This window comes from Anoplopoma fimbria, chromosome 3 (assembly GCF_027596085.1).
Source record: "Anoplopoma fimbria isolate UVic2021 breed Golden Eagle Sablefish chromosome 3, Afim_UVic_2022, whole genome shotgun sequence".
NCBI lineage: Eukaryota > Metazoa > Chordata > Actinopteri > Perciformes > Anoplopomatidae > Anoplopoma > Anoplopoma fimbria.
This window is the reverse complement of record NC_072451.1, coordinates 9132549-9156479: the sequence shown is the minus strand read 5'-3', so window position 1 is coordinate 9156479 and position 23931 is coordinate 9132549. Positions and strand designations below refer to the sequence as shown.

The 23931-nt window shown below is 38.4% G+C and overlaps 2 protein-coding genes across 2 annotated transcripts in view; one reads left to right on the top strand and one right to left on the bottom strand.

The window, feature by feature from the left end:
* Window positions 1-675: 675 nt before the first annotated feature.
* tm2d1 (TM2 domain containing 1) lies at window positions 676-9547 on the bottom strand. The gene is made up of 7 exons (XM_054596340.1): window positions 9384-9547; window positions 8455-8528; window positions 6929-7037; window positions 6607-6698; window positions 4733-4806; window positions 2882-3013; window positions 676-1151 (listed from the first exon to the last, which is right to left on the bottom strand). The coding sequence occupies exons 1-6, from the start codon at window positions 9515-9517 to the stop codon at window positions 2903-2905; spliced, it is 594 nt and encodes a 197-aa protein (XP_054452315.1). The 5' UTR covers window positions 9518-9547; the 3' UTR covers window positions 676-1151; window positions 2882-2902.
* Window positions 9548-10998: 1451 nt separating this feature from the next.
* patj (PATJ crumbs cell polarity complex component) overlaps window positions 10999-23931 on the top strand; it is a 109415-nt gene continuing 96482 nt past the window's right edge. Inside the window, 6 exon segments of the mRNA XM_054596706.1 lie at window positions 10999-11131; window positions 14684-14743; window positions 14855-15033; window positions 18479-18697; window positions 18784-18923; window positions 20062-20242. Coding sequence (XP_054452681.1) covers window positions 14722-14743; window positions 14855-15033; window positions 18479-18697; window positions 18784-18923; window positions 20062-20242 — 741 coding nt within the window. The 5' untranslated portion in view covers window positions 10999-11131; window positions 14684-14721.

Below are 23931 nucleotides of genomic sequence, written 5' to 3'. Positions count from 1 at the left end.
TTTTTTTTTAAACGGGTTAGTGTGTTTCAAGGATTATAAGACCTGAATCCCTGATCTACTGACGGAGGCACAAACTGACTGTGAACTACTCAGATATTTCACTCAAGTTAAAATGTAAGTAGGTAATACCGCAGTGTAGAATACATTTTACAACTAAAAGTCTTGCATTAATTAAAGGTGCTAAATTTGATATCCAGAGCATATATTTTGCCTGATGTAGTTAAGTAGCAGTATTAAGTAATAGAATATGGAAGTAAGTTAATGTACTTGGTTTATCTCCACAATGCAAACGCGGGATGTATTGGAACGGATGTTCAAAAAAAAAAGTCAACTATCAAGCGAGAGCAAGAAAAAAAGCAGCATTTTTACTTTATGATTTGAAGTTATGCAGAAGTTATGAGAGATTTATCATCTCAAACCGTTATTGATTAATGGTGCTCTTTGTGCAAAATGTTTTCCTTTTCAAGCATAGCCTTTTAATGGGATTTCACTTGTTTACCAGCAGTACTGCAATAACACCTACAGCTGTTTGTTGGGCTCGATCAGGTGACCAGTGAGGACAGATGAATCATATCCATGGTTTTGAGAGTTGGCAGTTTGTATCCTCCTCATACCAACATTTATAAAGACAAATAAAAAAGACCAATTTAAAAAAAGTGGAGGTAAGGTCTGAACATGCCTTTATTATAGAATAACAAAAAAAACCTTCTAAAACCAATACATCAACACAATGGTGATGTTAAATAAACGGTCAAACGTAGATTAACAGAAGAAAAACTTTTATTTACAAAGTCTGTTATTGTGGAAAAGCATCATAACTTAAAGATGAAACAGCAGCGAAATGACACATACAATATATTACAACAAAATCATATTAAATCAAACAAGAAACTGACCAGCTTGATGGATGTCAGGATATGAATGTGACCTAAAGTGACAAAATATGAAGGTTTACAGTTTGTGAGCTAACGGGCTGAAAAACATAGAGAAACAGCAGAGTGGCCCTTTAAATGCCTTCTGATCCGGGGTGGTGCAGGTTTGAATAATCTTTATCCTTAAACTGTTCATTTTTCAATGTCAGGGTCAGCGTGTCAATAAAGTTGTGTGAATCATCTGTCCTGTGCAGTCCTCTCTGTATTTACATGACGAACCTGAAGAGGAAAAAAAGAGTCATATCATCATCATCATATTAACAGAGGAATCTGGATTTCATCTTTTTTTTATTCTTGAACTGGCAGTTAAACATTTTTTTAAAGTGTACACTAATGATTCTTTTTTATATTGTATTCATAATTAATGCACACAAATTACCAGAATATATAATTTATATAAACAAAATATGCACACAAAAATTAAATATATATATAAAACAGTGTTTACATTTTACCAAATGCTTAAAGGATGTCGAACCTAGTTTGTCTGGTGGTATTTATATATTTTACAGAAAAAGTAGCAATATTACACTGTAAAAATACTCTAATCAAACTTAAACTTTATATATATTTTGTAGTTTAATTCTCAACAATATAACATTTTTGTGTTTTCTGTGTAAAACAGTTATCCGTGAAGTAACTAAAACTGTCAGACAAATGTAATAGAAATGACCACACTCACTCTGAGATGTAGTGGATAGTTCAAATGGAAATACCCAAGTAAATGTACTAGTTACTGTTACTTTCAACCGCTGTACTCTGGGCTCTCCTACACATTTTAAAAACTTTCTCTCGACACTTGTGGAGCTCCAAATGAGACAAAGTGGATTCTGTTCCATCAGTGTCACTTTATTCCCTGAGAAACCTTCCACGTGTTGACTTTACACTCTGATATTTAACCACCCTGTCCCATCAGAGAGGAGTGTGTGTGTGTGTGTGTGTGTGTGTGTGTGTGTGTGTGTGTGTGTGTGTGTGTGTGTGTGTGTGTGTGTGTGTGTGTGTGTGTGTGTGTGTGCGTGACCTTGAACTGTGAAGTTCAACTTCTGAATGGTGGTAAAAAGAAATGTTTCTTTATATTTTTCAGTTGGTACATTTTGAGGCATTTTGATCTGTATTAATTTTTTTCATATTTAAGTGGCGACTGTTTGCTTTTCCTTCTGTTTTCAGTCCGTAGACGGCAGCTTGATGAACAGGGCTGTAAATGTGAGGAGCTACTCAAAGCTCGGCTCCCACAAAAAGAGGCGCGAGTTCTTCAGATAGCCTTGTTTGAGAAATTTAGAGGGAGCTTAAAAATACATATTTGTTTCTGTAATAATATATATTTTCCACTAAAATTACGGTTTCTGAAATAAATAGTAGGTTTATAGTTAAGCACTTTTTGACGTAATTCACATGGTACAATAATGGCGTATCTGTATTGTAAAGTCACCGGAATATTTTACTTTGCTGCGACTGTTAGTTGTTGGAAAATGTAATGCTGCTGTGTTTTCTGAACGTTTGAAGCATTGGTTCATAACTGTGCAAGGATGCAGCCTCATTCGGTCTGTTTTAACACAATAAACACAAACCGTAAAATAAATAATCCATTTCCATTTCAAAATAAAAGCCCTCTAGGGTCTTTCTGTGGACAGAATCCCTTTCATTTCTTAGAACAAGGCTTTTATTCTGAAATATTTACAGGACAATGTTGTGGAAAATGCTGTGACATTTTCACTTAATTAATAGACTATTATCTTATATTTGTTACTCAACCGTTTTCTGTCTAAAATAAATATAAATGGCATTTATGATGAAATGAAACATTTGGCCCGTTATAAAAGGCAAACTCTATGAAGAAAGACGGGCGGTGCAGAAGCAACACGGTGATTGTGTGCAGACACCAGACTTATTACAGACTCAGCAGTTTTATTCTTTCAATTTTGAACTCCCCGGTTCTTCTGTGAACTCACAGCGTTCCCGTCGGCGTGTGCTCACAGAGACAGGTGTGGCTTCCTGTAGGTCTCGTTGGTGATGGACAGACGGGTCAGCCGGGCGCCGTAATAATCCACGATGTAGTTGGATCCGTCTGCAGGACCCACAATCTGAAGGAGGACACCAAACAACAGAAACAGGTGATGTTTCATACACAGGTGGGAAATAATATCAGCATGCAGAGTGGAACAACCTCAAGCCATAAGTGTGTGTGTGAACATGTGCATTTTGTTCATGTGAATCACATTGAACTTTGCATGAAATATCGCTACACAAATGCCAATTTAATGCATTTGAATTTGACTACTCGAGAGCTACGTACTGGCTTTTTTGGGAGCCTTCATCAGCACACAGAGCTGTCATGTGACCTGCTTTAGTCACCTGATAACAGGTGGTCAAACCACATGTCTAAACTCAAATATTGGTCTTCCCAAAACGTTTAACCGCGGGTCATGTGACGTCAACTGAAGCATCTCCGTGGCAACTGAGCAATGCTCAGGAAGAAGCCAGGAGCTGGACCTTGAGTTAAGATTATTTTGTCCAACTACTACATAAACTTTAACTATCAATTTTGGTTGAATGTCTACAAAACAAGCATAGTTATTTTTATAAAAAAAAAAATATTAGAAGTTCGCAAACTTTTTTCCTGTTATAAATAATGGATTTGTTCCCAAAAGATGAAATAAATAAAATATTTTAAGGACATTACAGCCTAGTGGGTTTAAGACTAAATGAACCACGGCCCCACTTAAGTTTCAAACCCCTGATCCATCCATCCATCCACCGCTGGACCCCTTTGCACCTCCTCGTGATGGATCTGCAGCCTCTATTATCTAAAACGTTTGAACAGGAAGGAGTGATTCGTCCCTTCACCGCCCGTTTCCCCCTCTCTCCATCCGTCTGTCTCCGTCCTCTCAGAGTCCATTAGGGAACTTCTAGAAGCATCATTCATCCTGCGGCCCTCAGAGGGACGCGGTGCTGCAGGACGGATGGACTTAAATAATAATCAGGTGCCCCCCCACGCCTGTTTATTCATCAGCCACCCCCACCATAGCCAGGCAGTTAGCTGCTAAAATATGAGGCTCAACTGCCACGCGCCACGCTGAAATGGATCCTCCGGGAAACAAGGAACTCTTCATTCCTTGTTGTCGGTGTGTGTGAGGAGGACACGCAGTGGAACTGATCAGTTTGAACAAACACAGTACTGAACTCCTATATATGTTATACCTGTATGTTTATTTCAAATAGACAAAAAGAAACAGTTACGTCAAAACATTGTTTAAACAATTAAATAATTTAGTCGACTGAAAGAAAGTTAATTGACAAATGTTGACGAAGGATACATTTTGTCCGTGAAACGTTTATTTTAGTAATTTGACAAAATACTCTTAATGTTGTAATTGAAATGTTTGGACAAAACCCTGAGTTAAAAGCATTTTGTTAAAAAAATTAAATAAAAATCATAATACATAATTCTGTTTATTACTTACATCCTTCATTCAAGGTTCATTGTAAGTGATAAAACCATTCACTGGTGTCAGTTTCTCCAATGTTTATTTTTTAAACTTAAAAAATATATAATTTTAGACAATATAATGAATAACTTCACTAACTAAAACAATAATGATTTATCATTATTAGATGCAGTCCTTTAACTACAAGTTGCACCAATTAAAAGCTCCTCAGCTATTGGCTGACACAATTCTTTAGGGAGCAACAGGAGAAATCTGACATGCGATGACCTGAACGTTGTATGTTTGTCCACAGACTGGGTGTTGACCAGTGCCTGACCAGTATATGACCAGTACCTGACTGGGTTCATGACTCACCTGCATGGCGATCAGTATAAAGTCGATCAGAGTGCCGATTCCACAGAAGCCGACGGTGCAGAACTTCAGCAGTCCTGAGAGAGACGGAGAGAGGACGAGTGAGTGAATGAATGGTCAGCTTGTATGAATGAATGATCAGGTTTAACCAGGTTTCATGACTCATTCAGAGTGAGTCTAGTGGTAAAGATGCAAATCACACATCAGCAATGTCCCGAGTTCAATGCTTCAGTTCTGGTTACATCTCCTGTGTGAGGATTTTCTGCTGTTCTCTGTTTTTATTATCACATTATATTGAATATCTTTGGGTTGTGGACTGTTGGTCTGACCGAAACAAAACATTTGATGATTGGACTTTTTGGTCAACGAATTGATTTAACCAGGAAAAACAATATGCAAATGAATCGATGATGAAAATAATCCTTAATTTCAGCCCTACATTTGTGTTTCTTTACAGCATCTTTCTATCTAATAGAATTAAAAGGCCAGGGAAAAATGAATGTATGGAGCCTGGCAGGTGTAATTAATAACTAATAGCAGTTTGTGCTCTTGAATTAATGAATCTCTAGCTTTTGCAGAGATTCAGGTTTGAGTTCAAAGTTCCACTACACAAACAGTCCTGCTCCTCAGAGGATGAACCCATTTAGATTTTAATGAGCACATGATTTCCCCCTCTGCCGCCACGCTCAGGACAAACTTTAGTCCGTTTACATTGTGGCTGTAATGCAAGCTTTGACCTGTAGGGGGTGCTATCAGAACAATGCACTGTTGAATCTCATGATCTAGTTATATCAGTCTGCTCCGTGGAGCTCTTTTAACAGAACCCGCCTGTGAAATTATCTTTTTTATTTTGGGAGAAATATCAATCTGACTTGGCTCCGCTCGGCTCGGCTTGGCTCTGCCCAGGCCGACCTGTGCCAAATCAGGCCAGGTGTTCGTCGGCGCAGCTGTCCTCCATCCAACACCTGACACCACACACACACACACACACACACACACACACACACACACACACACACACACACACACACACACACACACACACACACACACACACACACACAGCCTTCTCAGCCCTTTATCTTGCTGCAGGTGTCTCATTAAAATTAGGACTCAGTCTGCCGATAATAACTCGTCCTTGTTATTCTCCGGGATATTATGGTCTATTGTGTGTAGATCAGGAACAAAGAAAGACTCATTGAATTCAATTTTGAATTCAGGCTGGAAACAAAAAGAACCCCCACAAATGTGGAAACTGTTAAAGAGCAACGCGCCAAATGTTTCATCAGCACGGTCAGACTTCCTGAGGAGGAGGAGAGGATGTTTAAAAAACGAACGCAGCTGAAGAATGTTCAGCTGCAGGTCCTCTCACGTCCACTAGATGGCTACTAGAAAAACTCTGACCGTATTAAAATGCATGTGAAAACCACAAACCTCTTGAAAATGTCACTTTTAATTTGACTTTAAATGGAGAGTTTGAGCATTAAAATTGTTTTCTCTTCACACAAATCACATGAACCAGTAGTTCCTCTCCTCCCTCTGTAGGTATCTGTCAGGTCATTCCGTCCGGGATTCAAGCTTTCTGTCTCTCAGATTTCTGTCTGCAGCGTCATTTATATATTTTTTGTATTATTAACTGTAAATTGATATTCTTTGTTTTTTTTCTTACAATGTTTATTGTCATAAAACTAAAACATTAAAGCAAACTCGTTTTGTACAAAAACCTATTTGGCAATAACTTGATTCTGATTTAATGAAGGTGAATGGAGTTTAGTTTGTGCTGCTCTTAGCTTTAAAAAATGACGTTTAAGTTAGTGTGTGCGCGTGTGTTTGTGTGTATGTGTTTGAGTGTGTGTTGTGTGTGTGTGTGTTAGTACCTAGAGCAGGGTATCCCAGGTAGAAGCGGTCCGCCCCCAGCCAGCCCAGGAACAGAGACAAAGCCACAGCTACTTTGTAGGAATAACCACTCCTGGGAGGGGATACACAATTATTATTTTTAAGACCAATAAAGACTGTTACCCTTATAATACTCAATCAAACTGATCACGATGAGCATGATTTTTGCATGTTGTTGAGTTTGTCAAAACTCTGTTAAAAATTTCCCCACAATAAAGTTATAAAAAATAAACTGATAATTCAACCCTGCAGCCGACCATTTATACTCTCCAAAGGAAATTGTGTGTGTGTGTGTGTACTCACACGTTCCTGCAGGGGATTGTTTTGTTGAAGCCCACCTCCTCACCGCTGAACCTGAACTCTGTCCCGTTAGAGAGCCGACAGCTGATGTTCGGAGCTGGAAGGCACTCCACTGTAAACACACACACACACACACACACACACACACACACACACACACACACACACACACACACACACACACACACACACACACACACAATGTGAACTACTGAAGATGTCAGACTTCCATCAATATTCCCTGTCATGAGTTTATTCCCGTTTGATCGGCATCCTAGTTTGGTTTGTGCTCATTCTATTTTACTCTGTTCATGTCTTTTCATATTGCCTTGTGTGTATCTGGTCTTAATGATTATTTTGATGTCTTGCTTTGTCTTACTTTCCAGTTATTTAGTGTCATATGCACAACAATTACACAAAGGCAGTTATTGGCAAATGAAGACATCCGACTCCCTCTGACAAAGAACAGTAACTATGTACAAAAAGAAGAAAAAATTAGGATCTCAGATAGTCTAAAGTCTAAATCTAATATAGTGCAGACGTTAAAATTTAGGGATCAAAAAAAAATTGATGCGATGATAAAGTGAATTAATAGTAATGTAAACTGGAGTTTAGTAAATGTTTATGTGTAATGAGAATTGATAAAAATAAATTAATATATATAAAAGCTAAAAATTTGGAGCTAGTCATGGTTAAACGTTGTGTAATGGTGATACTTGTTATCTTGAGAGGTTGGAAGGTGATACATGTTTCTAAAACCTTATGTTTCTACGTAAAAACCTCTGGAGCTAACATTAGCAGAGTACATTAGCATGTCATAAATTAGCGTAAGTACTTCTATGCTACGCTAGCTACTGAAGATATACTGAAGGTATACACATGCTGCATTTCCTTTTAGTGGTTGTAACAGTGATTAAAGACCTACTCAGAGTTACAGGAACAGTGTTGGTCCTTAATCTCATTACTTTTGTCTCGATCTTAAGGTGTTGTGGTGGTTCACTGTAACACTGTGATCTGTAGCTTTAACTTCTAGCTTTTAAAACTGTTTTCACTGCTGAGTCAGTTTAACATCCTGGATATTTATCCTTAAAACACATATGTAGACCCTTCTGTTTGTTTCTCTCCTAAACTGCTTTTTTGTCAAAATTTCGATAATATGTATTCAGGGAGTGCAGTTAGTGACAGTGTGGGCTCTGACAGTTTGCCGGAGTAGCAGCGGAGGTGCGGGGCCAAGCGAAGGGTCAATTGTTGTTAAACTTGCTTTGCCTACTCAAAAAGTTCCCGTCAGATTTCACAAACCATGGAGTTCAAAGGTGACGAGATGCTACAGACAGGGTGTTAAGACACACAAAACAGAAAAGACATCTGACACAACGATCCAGATTGTCACAACTCGTGGACTTTTCCAGTTATCCAGCGGGACTGAAAGACTTTGATGGATTTGACATCAGCAGACGACAAAACATCAAAAATCATCACATCTGTCAAAAAAAGACATCACGCGCTGTCTTGTCATGTGACTCACTCACCCCAGGCCGTCATGTCCCTGCAGTTCTCCGGCTCCTGAGTGGCTTCATCGATCTTTGGGTCGTTGCAGAGATACATGAGGAGGGAGTAAAGGAGACCCAAACAGCTGCTGACTGACTCAACATCATCGACACAACAGAATGAAACTAACAGGAGGTGCAGTGTGTTGTGGTAGATGACATCAACAGCAGGGGCCGGATGTAGAAACCAAACCATGCCTGCATATACACAGTTTTGTATAAACAGCTGGTAGACTTCTGACCAGATGTAGACACAGTTTATTAGAGACATCTGCAGGTGAAATGGTTAAACATAAGATGAGAGATGTAACCTCTGAGTAAATATAATTTAAATAATATGTTGCAGTCCACAAAGCTTTGTGCAAAATGTCATTCAAAGGTGCATTTATGAACTTAATTTAAATGATTTGAGGGATGATTTATTTCGATCATTTTCCACATTTAGCCATTTTTTCTCTGTTGATTGCGAAGCACTTTGTTCAGCCTGTTTCAATATGAGCTCTGTTATAAGTTGCATTACTGTATCATTTCATTACTTTTTCCTGGTTCGTTTAAAAACGTTTTTCTTCTACCTTGCAGCTAGGTATGGAGCAATTTGCTTTATTTCCTACTGTAAAGAAAGGAAGCTGTATGAAGCTAGTTATACGTCATCTTATAACTGACAACATACAGTTTCATTTCATTATATTAAGTAATTATCCTACAATTAAAAAGTGAATAATACAAAACAGCAACAATATATTATATAGCATGACTACTATTCATGTATGTAACGTTTCATCTGCTGAATTAGCTAAAGGAGTTGTTGTCAATATGGCTTAGCTAGCTGCGGCTAACGTCAGCGACCGCTATAAGGTGATTCATCTTCCGTTAAATCGGAGTTACGTAATGAGACAGTGATTAAAGGATATTGTCCGAGTCTTAGGTTGTCGCAGCTGTCCACCTCCTCCGCCAGAACAAGCTTTAGATGAGAGTAAACGCAGTAAAATAGCAAGCTCCAAATCCCAGAGCGTAAACAAACCAGCCGTCTCCTGGAGGACGCCATGTCTATATCTGTCACGTGACACTCTGGTGCATTCAATGCTATCAGAAAAGCGGTCATTCAGGTTTTGTTTTTTTACATTGTAAGACATTTTTATGAGCATGTTATTGACTATTTCCTATTTTCTATGTCTTATTACATATTTTATTTATTTATTTACCTAGGATATACATATTGTCTCACTTTTCATTTCAAACTTAATGATTTATTATTATTATTATTATTATTATTATTATTATTATTATTATTATTATTATTATATTGATCGTTCCTTTTTTATGATTTTATTCTACAGTATTTTATCATAAATATGATCTATTTGTTGTGTGTACCTTACAAATAAAGGTTTTTTATTTGATTTGTATTTGTTATTTTACGGAGGTCATGGATGCGCCACACGAGTGGATACATTTCTCGTGCGGCGCTTTCATGCAGGACTACGCATAGTTCTGTGAATATCTCTGAATTGAACTATGCATAACTATAGTTCTATGACAGGGTATGACAGGGTGATAGAACTATGCAGAACTATAGTTATATGACAGGATGATAGAACTATGCAGAACTATAGTTATATGACAGGGTGATAGAACTATGCAGAACTATAGTTATATGACAGGATGATAGAACTATGCAGAACTATAGTTCTATGACAGGGTGATAGAACTATGCAGAACTATTGACAGGATGATAGAACTATGCAGAACTATAGTTATATGACAGGGTGATAGAACTATGCAGAACTATAGTTATATGACAGGATGATAGAACTATGCAGAACTATAGTTCTATGACAGGATGATAGAACTATGCAGAACTATAGTTATATGACAGGGTGATAGAACTATGCAGAACTATAGTTCTATGACAGGATGATAGAACTATGCAAAACAGGGGATGTGCTGCGTTTTTAGCAGCTGTAAATTGGCAACATAACAGCAAAAACATGATTAAATAAATTATAAATTATAAACATAAATTATATTACATGAATTGTAACAAAATATACAAAATAACTCATATCTTCTACTTAAGTTACGGTAGAAATAGTAATCTAAAAATACTCCATCACAAGTAAACATCTTGAATAAAAAACATTTAAGTAAAAGTAAGTATTATCAACACAATGTTCTTCAGGTAGCTCATCACAAGTAAAAGTATTCATACTGCAGGATGGTTCCTTTATGTTTTATTATTGTAAAATATTATATTGTTCTGTTTTATTATTAAGTAATTCATTTAAGATTGTATGGCATAGTTTATCAATGTGGAGAAAGTTTGAGATACTTTTTATATTATGCGATAGATAAATATAATGAACTACGTCATAAGATATAAGCATAACATGCGTTTTTAATGTAAAAAGTGGAGTGGAAGTTGAGTGGAAGTGGAATAAAAGAACACTATTTCCTTATGAGTTGTAGAAGTATAAAGGAGAATAAAACTGAAATATTCAAATGAAGTACAAGTAGCCCAAAAATGTCCACTACAGTACCCTGAGTTAGTTTACTTAGTTACATTCCACCACCGTTGCCTTCCAGAAGAGTTACTTTGCAGTCCGACGGCACTCGAACGCGGCATTAAAGCGACACTGGTGCCAAACTGGATCCAGTTCATGTGAGTTTTTTACACCAGTTTAAAACCCCCTTTTAAACCCGTCCGTTGTCTGCAAACTCCTCATTCACTGGCGCCTTCACCTTCCAAATGTTTATCCGCACCAAATATTACGTGACGAGTTTTTTTTACACGCTAATTAAGAAGCTAAGTTAGCATGCTAGTGGATAGCCAACGGTTAGCTGCGTCGCTGTCTAATAAGTTATCAAGCTGACGGAGGAGAAGTTGATTCAATGTGCTGCGTGGTTCATTTAAAGCTAAGAAAGACACCGCGGAGTTCAGTTGAATGTCGTCGCTGATTTATCGACGTGCGTTAGAAGCAGCCGCAGGTGGCTTCATAGTTATTTTCTTCTGTGTTTTTGAAAGTTTGATGCACCTGTTGCGAGTTGAACCTATTGATAAAAGATTTACGGTGAACGATAACAGATAATGCACAACACAAAGGCGAGCATATATATAAATACATATATTTATATATGTATAGATATATATATATTTTTTTATTTATTTATTATAGTTTCCCCATATGGTTTCAGCCCCCCTCCCCTCTGGCGCTGTTTGAGTTTCACTTCCTGGTTTCTCAGGTGAGAGTCTACAGGTGCGAACCCAGATTTCGTGGTGTAACTTAAACGAGTCCAGCACTTCTGGCTACCCTGTCTTGTTATTTGAAGCGCGGGTTGGGGAATGTTTGGGTGGTTTGTTTTTCCCACCTGATAAAGATCGGGTTCAGCTCTGCTCTGACTGTGTAAACAAGCCTGTCTGAATAAACGCTGAGCTAACAGTCTGATAACGGCTTTTTCACCTGTGACACCTTTGAGACACACACACACACACACACACACACACACACACACACACACACACACACACACAGACCAGTGGATAGCTTCTACAGGTGACGTAGCAAAATAAATGGATTAATGGCAGTAACAGCAGTAAAAGAATAAACTAATTCAACACCTTCAATAAAACGAGGAAGAATCCTCCCAGTAGACTTATATATTTATTTTGCATTGGTTGCATTAGAGGAAAGGTCAGGGGTCACAAAGTTTCCTGAGTATCTGACAGTTTTTGAGAAATCTCAAGAGGTTGCTTCACGTAAAGCCATTTTAGTGTCGGAAATAAGCCTCGTTTTGTTTGACATGTCAAACAGCAGGTGTACCATATAGTGGTGAAGTCACAAAGAGATTCACGAGACAGGAAGAAGTATTCAGATCCTTTATTGAAGTACTTCACTGCAAGTAAAAGTCAAGTGTGCAGTAAAATGTTCCCTGTCAGTGTTTAGGTGTTATATATGGTGTTTATGGATTAATATAACTGCTGCATTAATATGTATTTTGCATTTTCTACTGTTTTGAACTATTTCATATCCTGAAGGCCAGTTTAAACTACAGCAATGCATTTTATTCTATAGGATCCTCATATGTTTGTCCGTTTTCAGCTTTGTGATGAGGCATTTTCCATCTTATCCAAGAGGCTTTTTAACGAGTTTATTTAGCTTAAGAAGTAGGAGGCTTTTCTCAACACATAAAGGAGCTCTTCATCCTTCAGTTTATCAAAACATTCAACACATCTAGAGGTATATGGTTTTCTGTAAACAAGAACGAGAGAAAATAATCTGTACAGTAAGTAAAGACTTCCCTTTTTGAGACGTAGTGGAGTAGAAGTATGTAGCGGCATGACATGGAAATACAGATACTCAAGTGAAATGCAAGTAACTTAAATATGTATCAGTATTGGAATAAATTAACCTAGTTACAATTCCTCCACTGGAGACAGGAAATTATCAGATGATTTTAGTGAGAACAAGAAGCAAGAAGCCTTGTTGTTATGTTGAAAATTTTCTTGGGAAAGATTTGACCAAACAGAGTTGCAAGATGATTTAGGAGGGGTTGCTGGTTGGCAGGTTACTCCTAGGTTGTGTAGAAATGATTCATAGCAGGGCTGGGCAATAATTCAATATGTTAATTTATTGTCTTTCAGTGGAATCATATCGTGATGAAATCATGTTGAGATATTGTGATTCACAATTAAATCATCTGAATTGATAATAACAAACGCATATTAAATCAAATTTCCAGTAAAATCAGATTTTTTTTTTAGCACTGAAGTTCTTAATTGGATGAGAAAATAGTCCGTACCTTTTGATTTGTCAAGTATTTAATTCACACAAAACCATGCGGTTCATTTTATAAACCGTGTTAGATTGTTAAATATTTTCAGTATTGTGAAAGAAGATTTTGGCCATATCGCACGGCCGTATATAAATAAATGTGATAATTGCATAACATTTAATTCATTGATGGAGCAAAATTGTTAAAATTGTCTCTATTTCCAGCGCAGCAAATGTGAACCTTTGTTGCTTTTCTCTGTTTTATATAATATGAATATCTAATTGTTTTGGGTTCTTGGTCTGACAAAACTTGACATAGACAACAGAATCAATAATATAAATATTCATTAGTTGTATGCAGCCCTAAATATATTTTAAAATACTTTTAGTTCATCAACCAGCTCTGGTTAGGACAGCAACTAATAATTATTTTCATATCGATTAATTCTCCAATAAAGCAGTTAATTGTTTGTTCTATAAAATATTGGAAAACTGTGTTGGGTTTAATCAGAAGTTGTTGTTTACAGATGCACATGGCAGATTAGAAGTGCCATCTTTTGACATGGAGTCTGGTTTAAAGTTCTCAAGAAGGAGAAGTGAACAGCAGGTTATCGGGGTGAATCAGGAAGGTGTCCGGCTGGTCTCCGAGATCAGAAAATATGAAATGAATATGAAATCGGCTCGCTAATTATCTAGCTGGCCAGATGTTTCTGTGGATTTCCTTCCTCTGCCGCTTTCCCTCAAATATATATTCTGATTTCTGCTTAAGCAGAAACAAAACTGACCTGCAGTATGAAATGTTTTTCAGCATTTTAATCATCTTAGTGTAAAATAGGAGGTAGAAGCTGCAGCTGTACCTCAAATTGATTTGATTCTACAGAAACCCTAAGATACTGTAAATTCCTAAATTATGGCTTTTCATTTCCCTCGACTGCAGAGAGAACCGCACATTTATTACAAACAGCTTTATATTAGGATTGGTAAGGCGAGTTAATTTTATACACAATTCAACCTGTTTTTCACAATGTATTAAAAACATAAAAAAAGAAAGAAAAACAGTTAAACTGCAAATTAAAGGATCTTTTTCTAGAGTAAAAGGATATTTGATTTGTCAGAAAGTTTTCTGATCTGTTCCATTTTAATGTGCCGTAAATTCCTCATCATTATATTCAGATATTCACAGAGTCATGTCCTACTAAGCACTTTTCTCTGTTTAACAACCACAATGCTCTCGGTCAGTGATGATTAATTCCAGTCGTTCTGCTTTTGCTGTTTCTTGTTTGATGTGACGTTACTGTACAGCAACACCTCCTGCAGATGTTTCAAATTAAGAGCCTTCCAGCAGCAAGAAAGGAAATACACCTTTTCTTTCCTTGTAGACTTTTAAAACAAAAAAAGAAAAAGAAAGTAATGGATATTTTTGTCTTTCCTCCTCTGTTCAGATTGATCCAGAACGACAGACAGAGAGCGAGGGGCGACGATGTTTGAAAATGTCCCAACAGGTAAATCCTCTCAGCTCATCATCATTTCAAACAGCTCAAAGTTGGAATCACAGGAAGTCCTTTTGTCTTAGTTACTTCTATATAATGAACACATCCTGCGTTCGTCCTCAGTGTCCTCTGCGGAGCGTCAGCAGGTACTGGGAGCTCTGGAGCGTCTGCAGGCCAAACTGGTCCAGAGGGAGGAGTGGACCCACAGTGAGACGGTGGGAAACCTGAGGGAGACCCTGCAGAGTCCGCTGTTCAGCCACATCCTGACCCTGCAGCACTCCATCAAACAGCTCCGGAACCAGGTGAGAGCCAGCACCGCTTCTTGACAGGCCCTCACTGAGATACACCCAGAAGAACCACACCCTTTGTCACGCCACTTAAACCAGATCAGAATCATTCTTACAGTGTTTACGGACCAGGTTCTGAACACCCTCGACTTCAAGCACCTTTGCACCTCTTTTTTTCTTCTTATAATTAGCGTATTTCTTATCCTCAGAAATACCCACACTTTCTGAAATTCCTCAGAAACTAAATGAAAAACACCTTTTAGTGCTTTTATTTTCAAGGAACAGTTCATCCCCAAATAAAAAAACAAACATTTTTCCACTTATCTGTAGTGCTATTTATCAATCTAGAATGTCTCTGTTTGTTGTTACTCCTGTGAGTAGGAAACTATGAGTAAAGAGTATTTAACAAAATGGGCTCTATAGTTTTGACATTATTAAATATAATGCTGTTGGATTACTATTATTAACGCAGTAGCACACACACAGCATGTATGTATAAAGGGTAGTTGGCTGCAGTAGAGCTACTTTTTTATACTGCCAGGTGGTTAAATTGACTGTTTAACAATGTCTTGTATTTTATAGGGTCATTATTAGGTTCTCTAAATCGTCATCTGCAAAAGTTACTGTTAAATAAAGCTGCCCGATAAATGTAGTTCAGTAAAATGTACTAAATTTCCCTCAGGAAGTAGCTAAAGTAGTTTAAATAAATAAAAAACTCAAGTAAAGTACAAGTACCTCATAATTGACATGCTTTTTACCTCTTTTGCTCCCATTATATAATGTATATTAGTGTATGATAAGCAGCAGAATCTACAGTCTAAAGTTGCGGCAGCTCTGCAGACTAATGAACGTTTCCCCATTTGATCCGACACACGTGACTCCGCCCCAGGTGTCGACAGCCAATCAGGTGCTGGTACACTGCCGCCTCCTGTCCAACATCGTGACCTGACAGTAGGTGACTGAGCGGCGGGGGGGGGGCATCCCCATCTGTATTCAGCTCCAGCTCGTACTGACGCCGAGCCTTTACAATAAACAATCTGCAGGCCGAATTAAGATAATGGCAATAACCGACGCCGGGCTTCATATTCTAAGTGCTGCGAAGGTCAGAGCCGAGTCTATGAAAGCAGCGGGGCGGAAACTGGTGGAGGGTATATGAAGCAGGGGACCTCTCTCTCTCTCTCTCTCTTTCTTTCTTTATTTTCCCTCCCTCCCTCCCTCCCTCCCGGCTCTCTGCGGATCTATCAAGCTTTAATATCTAGTGTCTTGGTTTGAGTAACGGCCTTGTCGAGGCGGGTATTGATGAAATGGCTCGGGATCCTGCTCCGTCAGCCCGGCCTAAATAAGCCGCAGACTGATAAGTTTCCACAATGTGAGTGTAAAGGTCATTAATACATTACCTGTTCAGAGAGGGAGGCAGCCTGCAGAGGAATCTATTGATTTTTCTCTTTCTCCTCTCTCCTCCCCACTTACCCCCCGGTATTTTTTTTTTTTTTTTTTTTTTTTAACTCCATGTTTCTTTTTTTGTCGACAACGTCCTTGCATATGGAGTGCCTCTCTCACTCCTGTCCGTCTCACTCTCCTGTCTCTCCGTCTCCGTCAGAGTTGACTCTTTTGTTTTTGTGTTAAAAACCCAAAGTCCTGCTCTGTCTTTACTCTTTTGTCCTCAGTGATTTTACTCAAAGACACAACAGAAAATAAAAATCACTACATAGTCATAAGTATGTGGACACCTGATCATGTCCATACTGACTTTGTGTGTCAGACTCTCTGATCCTGTTTCCCTCTTTGTCCTGCTGTCTGTCTTTTTCTTTATAAAGTGGAGTCACAGCTCGGGGATAAGAGCGAATTCTTTACTGAAGTTAACAACATAAGTGAAATGATAAGAGCTCAACGTAATTGTCATTGCATCAAGCACAGCTACCGAGACAACAAACTGCATATAAGCAGCTAACCAGACGTCAAGAATCTGTAGTACATAGTAATATATGGAATAAAAATCTATAAAAAGTACAAATGAATTCAAATAAAATAAAAGAAATACATATATTGTGCAGATGTATGTACAAGAATTGCTAATAGTAAGACACTATGAAAAAAAAAAACAGCTGGAGATATGAATACAGTGTAAACACAATATCAACTATATACATTTTGATATTGTTGTGATCAGCTGATCATAGTGTAAAGAAATTGCAGTTCAGATACGTTAATCTAGTTTTGCAGTTGATTTCTCAGCTAATCAAATAATAAAAAAAAACATTAGACCTCTGTGGGTCTAGATCAGACCTGGGCAATGTACGGCCCGCGGGATGATTCTGACCGGCCCGCGAAAGATTACATGATAATTAGAAAATAAAACATATTTTCTAATTATCTTATGGGTGGACTAAAACCGCATTGCTTTTATTTTGAAGCCCATTTATTCTCACAGTGCACGCAATCGTGCACGTCAACTGTGCACGTGAAATGCGTGTGATTGACAACCTGTCTACCTTCCTTGTCACCCCTGAAAAATGCGAAAATGTCGGCTCATGCCAAAAAGAGGAAAGTGGATGCCGAAAGCAGAACTTTCAAACAAATATGGACTACTATTTTTTTCTTTACTGAAGTCCAGGGTAAACCTGTGTGTTTGGTTTGTGGGGAGCATGTCGCCGTGTTTAAAGAGTACAATTTTCTTTTCTTTCTTTTTTTTTTGCACAGTTCTGAAAACATTAAATGTTTAATATAGGCATGTAAAGTCAAAAAGGCTACAAAACTGGGACACTTTTCTTTACACAGTTACACAGTTCAGTGACATGTCTTGTTTATTTTGGCTACAAAGATGATGTGATGTCTTTAGAAAGCTAAGAAAATCCTTGTTTCAATAGTATATGAAACTCAAAATGCCCTTTGTTATTAATGTGACTGAAAATGAGTCAAATGTTTCACATTTTGTTTATCATTTTGGAAATTCTATTTGAATAAATGATATTTTTGAAAGCTAACCTCACCTTTTAATTGCCAAATAATAACATACACTCTTACCAGCGGTCAAAACAATGCCATTTACTGCTTTTTATATAGAAATAAAATGTATATTATGCATAATTGAGTTCGGCATTTTGGCCCGGCCCTCCAAAATATTTTCAGTTGCTCATTTGGCCCCCTGGGAAAAATAATTGCCCACCCCTGGTCTAGATTGTTGTGTATATTATGTTTTTATGTAAAAAAAAAACAACCCAAAACAACATTTTCTTGTTGTGCGTTACACAGGGGTTAATATTACTGAATTTAGACTTTTTAAAATAGCTAAAAAATTTTTTTTTTAAAGGATTTTCTACAATAGATGAAGATAAGTTTAATGGTATACGACAGACAGACAGCTTTGTTATTTATTAAATTTGGCCAAAAACGGCTACGACAGACTATCTGACAAACCTCTCTTACTCTTCCTCCTCCTCCTCCTCCTCCTCCTCTGTAGCTGAGCAGCATGCCGCCCGATGCCAGCAGTGACTTCAGCTTCTCCAAAAAGGGTCAGCTGATCATGAGCGCTGTCAATCCAGGCAGCAGCTCGCCCACCCCCACCCTGTCCGCCTCTTCCTCCTCCTCCCTTCTGACCAACGGCTTGTCTCCGCCCATCCATCGGACTCCGCCCTTGTCCGACCCCGTCCTGCAGAAGTGGATCCTAGCCGCTGCCAAGGTGGGTGGAGCAGCACAGAAATACACCTGCACAGCATGCATATATAAATAAATTAAGTGTGTGTGTGTGTGTGTGTGTGTGCGCAGGGCCGTCAAACAGAGCTGTGTCAGCTGACTCGGCCTCTGTCCGGAGGTCTGGGCTTCAGTGTGGTTGGTCTGAATCCCGCAGGAAGCAGCAGTCAGGACGTCTTCGTCAAACACATCCAGCCTGGAGGCATCGCACACAGGTACACGGTCACAGCTTGTAGTTATACTTAAAGAAACTTTCAGATGGTTTTTCAGTGCTTCTTCCAGTTTCTTCAAGCCTCTGTAGTTCAACATATTAAAAATGAAATAACCTTGGCCTGAATTAACACATTTTGACCGCTAATTCAAACAACAAGTGGCTATGGTCCACACAAATAGGGTACACCACAAACACTCTCTGCTTCCAGCTGAATTAGGTGGGAGTGGCAGGAAGTTGCACCATAGACTGTAAATAAGAAGTGGACGTAGTCATCGTTACATCATCCATTGGTTTGAGGACTCCCGTTTTGAAGCCTCAAGTTCGGCCATTTTTGCCGTCACCTTATTGGATTTTCCAGCCAATGAATGGAAGTTACCATATTTGGAATGTGAAGGAGTGGTGTTGTGACGCTGTATATGGCTCTGGTAGCGGCATTGACCTGTCAATCAAAAGGTAGCCCCGCCCTAAAGCATACCCTGCTTTATGGTCTATTAGACTCTAAATGGAGCATCATTTACTAAATGAACATCATGCTGTATTGAAGAAGACTTGAAACTAGAGATTGAGACCATAAACTCATGTTTACAATGTTTACTGAGGGAATACATCAAGAGAGAAGTAGTCATTTTCTCATAGACTTCTATACAACCAGACTTCTTTTTGCAACCGCAGGAGTCGCCCCCTGATGGACATTGGAGAGTATGCATGTTATTGTCTAGCATGCACACATGACTAACGATGAAACATATCAATGTAACCTCCTCCTGGTCTGTAGAATTTTGTGTAATGCAGTCTTTCATACGACATTTAGCATTTAAACTTATCTGTTTCTTCAGTGACAAAGGCTTAAATGTACAGGTCGTAACTTTAATGAAAATAACTTTTTTTATATTTGCTCAACTGTCACTATATTCTGACCGTAGTACATGAGACGGATAATCTGTTAAAAAAATCTGGCTCTTCTGGATCTTTTAAGGTAGCGCTTATAAAATATGACTCATGCCTTTCGCCTCAAATGTTTACAGAAAAAACTTTTGGTTAGAAAGTTTGTGACCCGGCTGTTTAAATTTCTGCAGAAGACATTTTATCAGTATCATGTCATTTAAAGTCCTGTCTGATGCTGTGTGTCACTGCTGCAGGGACGGGCGTCTCCAGGAGAGGGACCAGATCCTGGTGATAAACGGCGTTCCTCTGGAGTCGGGGATCAGCCAGCAGCAGGCGCTGACCCTCCTGCAGCAGCCGGGAGAGACCGTGGAGCTGGTGGTGGCCAGGGACCTACCACCCAACGCGTCATCGCCACCTGCCGCCGCCGTCAGCAGGGTAAGAAGAATCTGGAAAACACCCCAAAAGACAGACTGTTTGATCTAGATGAAACAAATGAGAATGCAATTTAATTTGTGTCTTTCCAAAACAACTTATAAATCTCAATAACTCCCCCTAAGACCACAGACAACATTTCTGTTTGGATAAAACAAACAAGATACATCACATTATTTGTGAGCTTTAGGCGTGTTGGCAGTGCTGGAAGAAGTATTTAGATCCTTAACTTAAGCGATGTCACATTGTGAAAATACTTCCCAACAAGTAAAAGTATGTATTGTATAAGTATTAGCAACAAAATGTACTCATTCTGCAGAAACTCTGCATATCTCTAAAAAGTCAACTTTTCATGAGCTCAGAAAGAACCCTGTTTTCAGCTTTGTGACGATACATTCATAGCTGATCCGAGAGTTTATTTAGCTTAGGAAGTAGTAGGATTTCATCAACACATAAAGGAACGCTTCATCATTCAGTTCATCACAAACACTCAACAAAAACACACCTGGAGTTACATGTGTTTCACTGGACAGGAAGTGAATGAAAAACTGTCATCTGTAAAGTCACTAAACTTGTCAGATAAAGACAGTGCAGTCAAAAGTACAACATTTAAGAGAGAGAGAGAGAGAGAGAGAGAGAGAGAGAGAGAGAGAGAGAGAGAGAGAGAGAGAGAGAGAGAGAGAGAGAGAGAAAATTTTTCGAGTACAGCACTTGAGTAAATGTACTAAGGTACATTCCACCGCAGGGTGTTGGTAGGTGTTTTTCCTTGATTTCAGTCTTTATGCTAAGCTAGGCTAACCACACGTGACTCTGGTGACATGAAATTGATATCCTTTATATTTCTCTCAAAAAGAATATAAAAGCATATTTCCCAAAACCTTGAAAAATGAATGTGGAAATTTAACATATATTCATTGACTTTATCTTTTTATCAAATGACCCCATGTGGGATCTCGACCCATAATTTGAGAAACACTGTACCAAAGTCTCCAAATCTGTTAATAAGACAAATTATCTATTATTTCTGGCTCGGTTTGAGATGTTTAAATGTCTTAGTTTCCTCTCTTATCAATAATCAGTATATTTGTTGCTCACTCAGCTGTGCTGGCAGCAGATTCTTAAAACTGGAGGATAAGATGCAGTATAACTCCAGATGGGAGCCGCACTTTGGATACTAAAGTTTAACTGTTGGTTGTTTGAGAGAGAAAGGAAAAACATGCTTAGATTGTGAAATAAAGTTGTCCCCAAATCTTTAGCATCCATTTCGGGGTAAAAATCAATAAAGAGTCACAGTTGGTAAACCCCCTGCCATACAATTTAAATGACCATTATTTGGTGCATCCTGAGCTGTAAAACCACATGTCAGCTCATTTTGGAACAAAACATGAGAGCAAACAGAAACCTGAGTTAGCACTTTTGTTCACTGTTGAGTTTTTATGGCTCAGTGTGAAATAATTTTTTAAGGTCTGATCCTAAACCAGCCGAGTTCAGCAAGTTCTACACACAGAGGCACATGCAGACATCACCCAGCAGCTTGGCTGTCACTCAAAACCGGCATTGCAGAGAGGGCGTCAATCATAAGTGGAGGTCACTTTGAGGCCACGCCTCTGTTTCAGAGTGAGACTTCCTGTTTATGGGAGCTGTAAGTCTGCTGACATTGACTCAGATGATTTTTATGACCTTTGAAACCTATAGGAAATCAAGTTAGTGCTCCACTTGCAACATTGCCCCTGACAATTTGTATTTAAGTCCGCGAGGATGTGGGATCGATGAATGTCGACATGACGGACGAGTCAATGACTGGCATGCGGAGCGGGAGAAAGGTAGTGCAGAGGAGGTGCAGAGACAGTGATGTATGAGGAAGTGACGTAATTGTGAAACTCAGTCCACAAGCACCTGAGTCTGAGCTAGGATGACCTCACCTGAGGAAGACATGCTGAGTGTAGCGTTTATTTGGCTGAGTCATGCGCGCAACATGCCCAGCCCTCATGGGTTTATAAGAAACCAAAGACACAGCTGCATCAGACAAACATTTATTTCAAGTAAAAAACCTACAGATTATTTTACCGCTCGGTCTTACGTAGAATATTTCCCAGGATAGACAAATAAAATTTGCTTCGAGTAAAGTTCCCTTCCTGAAGCGAAACCAGGCTGTGCCCTCTGCTGTTGCCGGGTAAAGCCGATGTGGAAGTGTCTTAAAACTTGCATTCTCTCTACTGACCAGCAGGGGGCGACTACTCTGGTTGCAAAAAGAAGTCTGATTGTATAGAAGTCTATGAGAATATTACCCTACTTCTCTTTTGATTTATTCCCTCAGTAAACATTGTAAACATGAGTTTATGGTCTCAATCTCTAGTTTCAAGTCTTCTTCAATACAGCATGATGTTCATTTAGTAAATTATGGTCCATTTAGAGTTAAATAGAACATAAAGAGGAGTATGCTTTAGAGTGGGCTTACTGTGATTGGCAGGTCGCTGCCGCTACCAGAGCCATATACAGCATCTCTACGTCACTCCACCAAATTGCTGAACTCGAGGCTTCAAAACGGTAGTCCACCAACCAATGGGTGACGTCAAGATGATTGTCAACTTATATACAGTCTATGCGCACAACTCAAATTTTTTCATATTCATCCAGTCAAAAGAAACACCGTAAATGGAGGCCATTTTACTAAAGAGTACGTACTTTTTTTGTTTACACCGAACATACACAGACCGTTTTTCTCTATGCATGACATTTTGCTCCTAATCTCCTAAATATCACAGAGTGACCTGATCTGGAATATGAAGGAAAACATTTTCAAATAAAATAGACTCCTCAGCCCAGTAATGGCCGTGCAAAATTTCTTAATAAAATATATTTTTAATAAATCCCTGATTAGTCAATCCAAATCTAAGCATTTGATGTTTGGAAGTTCCCATCTCGTATCTCCACTTATGGACAAAACTGAAGAAGATGTCATGGGAACTCCAATCACTAGAAGCACAGTCAAACACAGAACACACATGAATTCTAGAGTTGTGTGTAAGTATGGAATCCCAGATTACCACATTGATGAATTTTGTTCAGTGCGCATGGCATTGACATCTTTTTAAATATCATGTGCTCGTTGATAGTCAAGCCAAGATATTTTACCTAATCAGTTTATGACAGTACTATTGAACCAAAGTTTAAAAAAAAAAAATGGACTGCTCCCCAATGATTTCTGTCTAAAATGTACTATTTCTGTTTTATATTGATTTACCACTATCCTCCATTTCCAGCATTACTTCACAACAATGTTCAGCATAATCTTCAGATCCTTGTCCTGTTCAACAAATAAAACTACATCATCCGCATATGATAATACACCCACAGTCTGATCATCAAGTTTAAACCCCAAATATGAAGCTTTTAATTTGAAGAGCTGAATCATTAATATAAAATCTCTTTGCTTTACAGCAAATAGCATGGAAAACCTGAGCACGGGCAACAGGTGCTTGATAAAGAGACTTAATGACATAATACTTCCAAATAATAATATTCTATGTGGAAGAAGTTCCACCCTAATCCAGTCATGAGTCTTCTGGAAATCAATAAAACAAACAAAGACAGATTCTTCTGGAACATGTTTAACTTAAAGTAAAGGTAGAAATGCTTAAATGTTCAAATATTCAGAAATACAAGTACAACTCTAGCATTCCAAACGTAAG

What these genes read in the sequence shown, in the direction of transcription:
- tm2d1 (XM_054596340.1), bottom strand. Translation starts at nt 9,517, where the DNA reads ATGGCGTCCTCCAGGAGACGGCTGGTTTGTTTACGCTCTGGGATTTGG. An exon ending in GACAACCTAAGACTCGGACA is followed by an intron (nt 8,529 to 9,383) that starts ATATCCTTTAAT and finishes CTCCCTCCTCAT; the next exon opens with GTATCTCTGCAACGACCCAA. An exon ending in TTATACTGATCGCCATGCAG is followed by an intron (nt 3,014 to 4,732) that starts GTGAGTCATGAA and finishes GTCCTCCTTCAG; the next exon opens with ATTGTGGGTCCTGCAGACGG.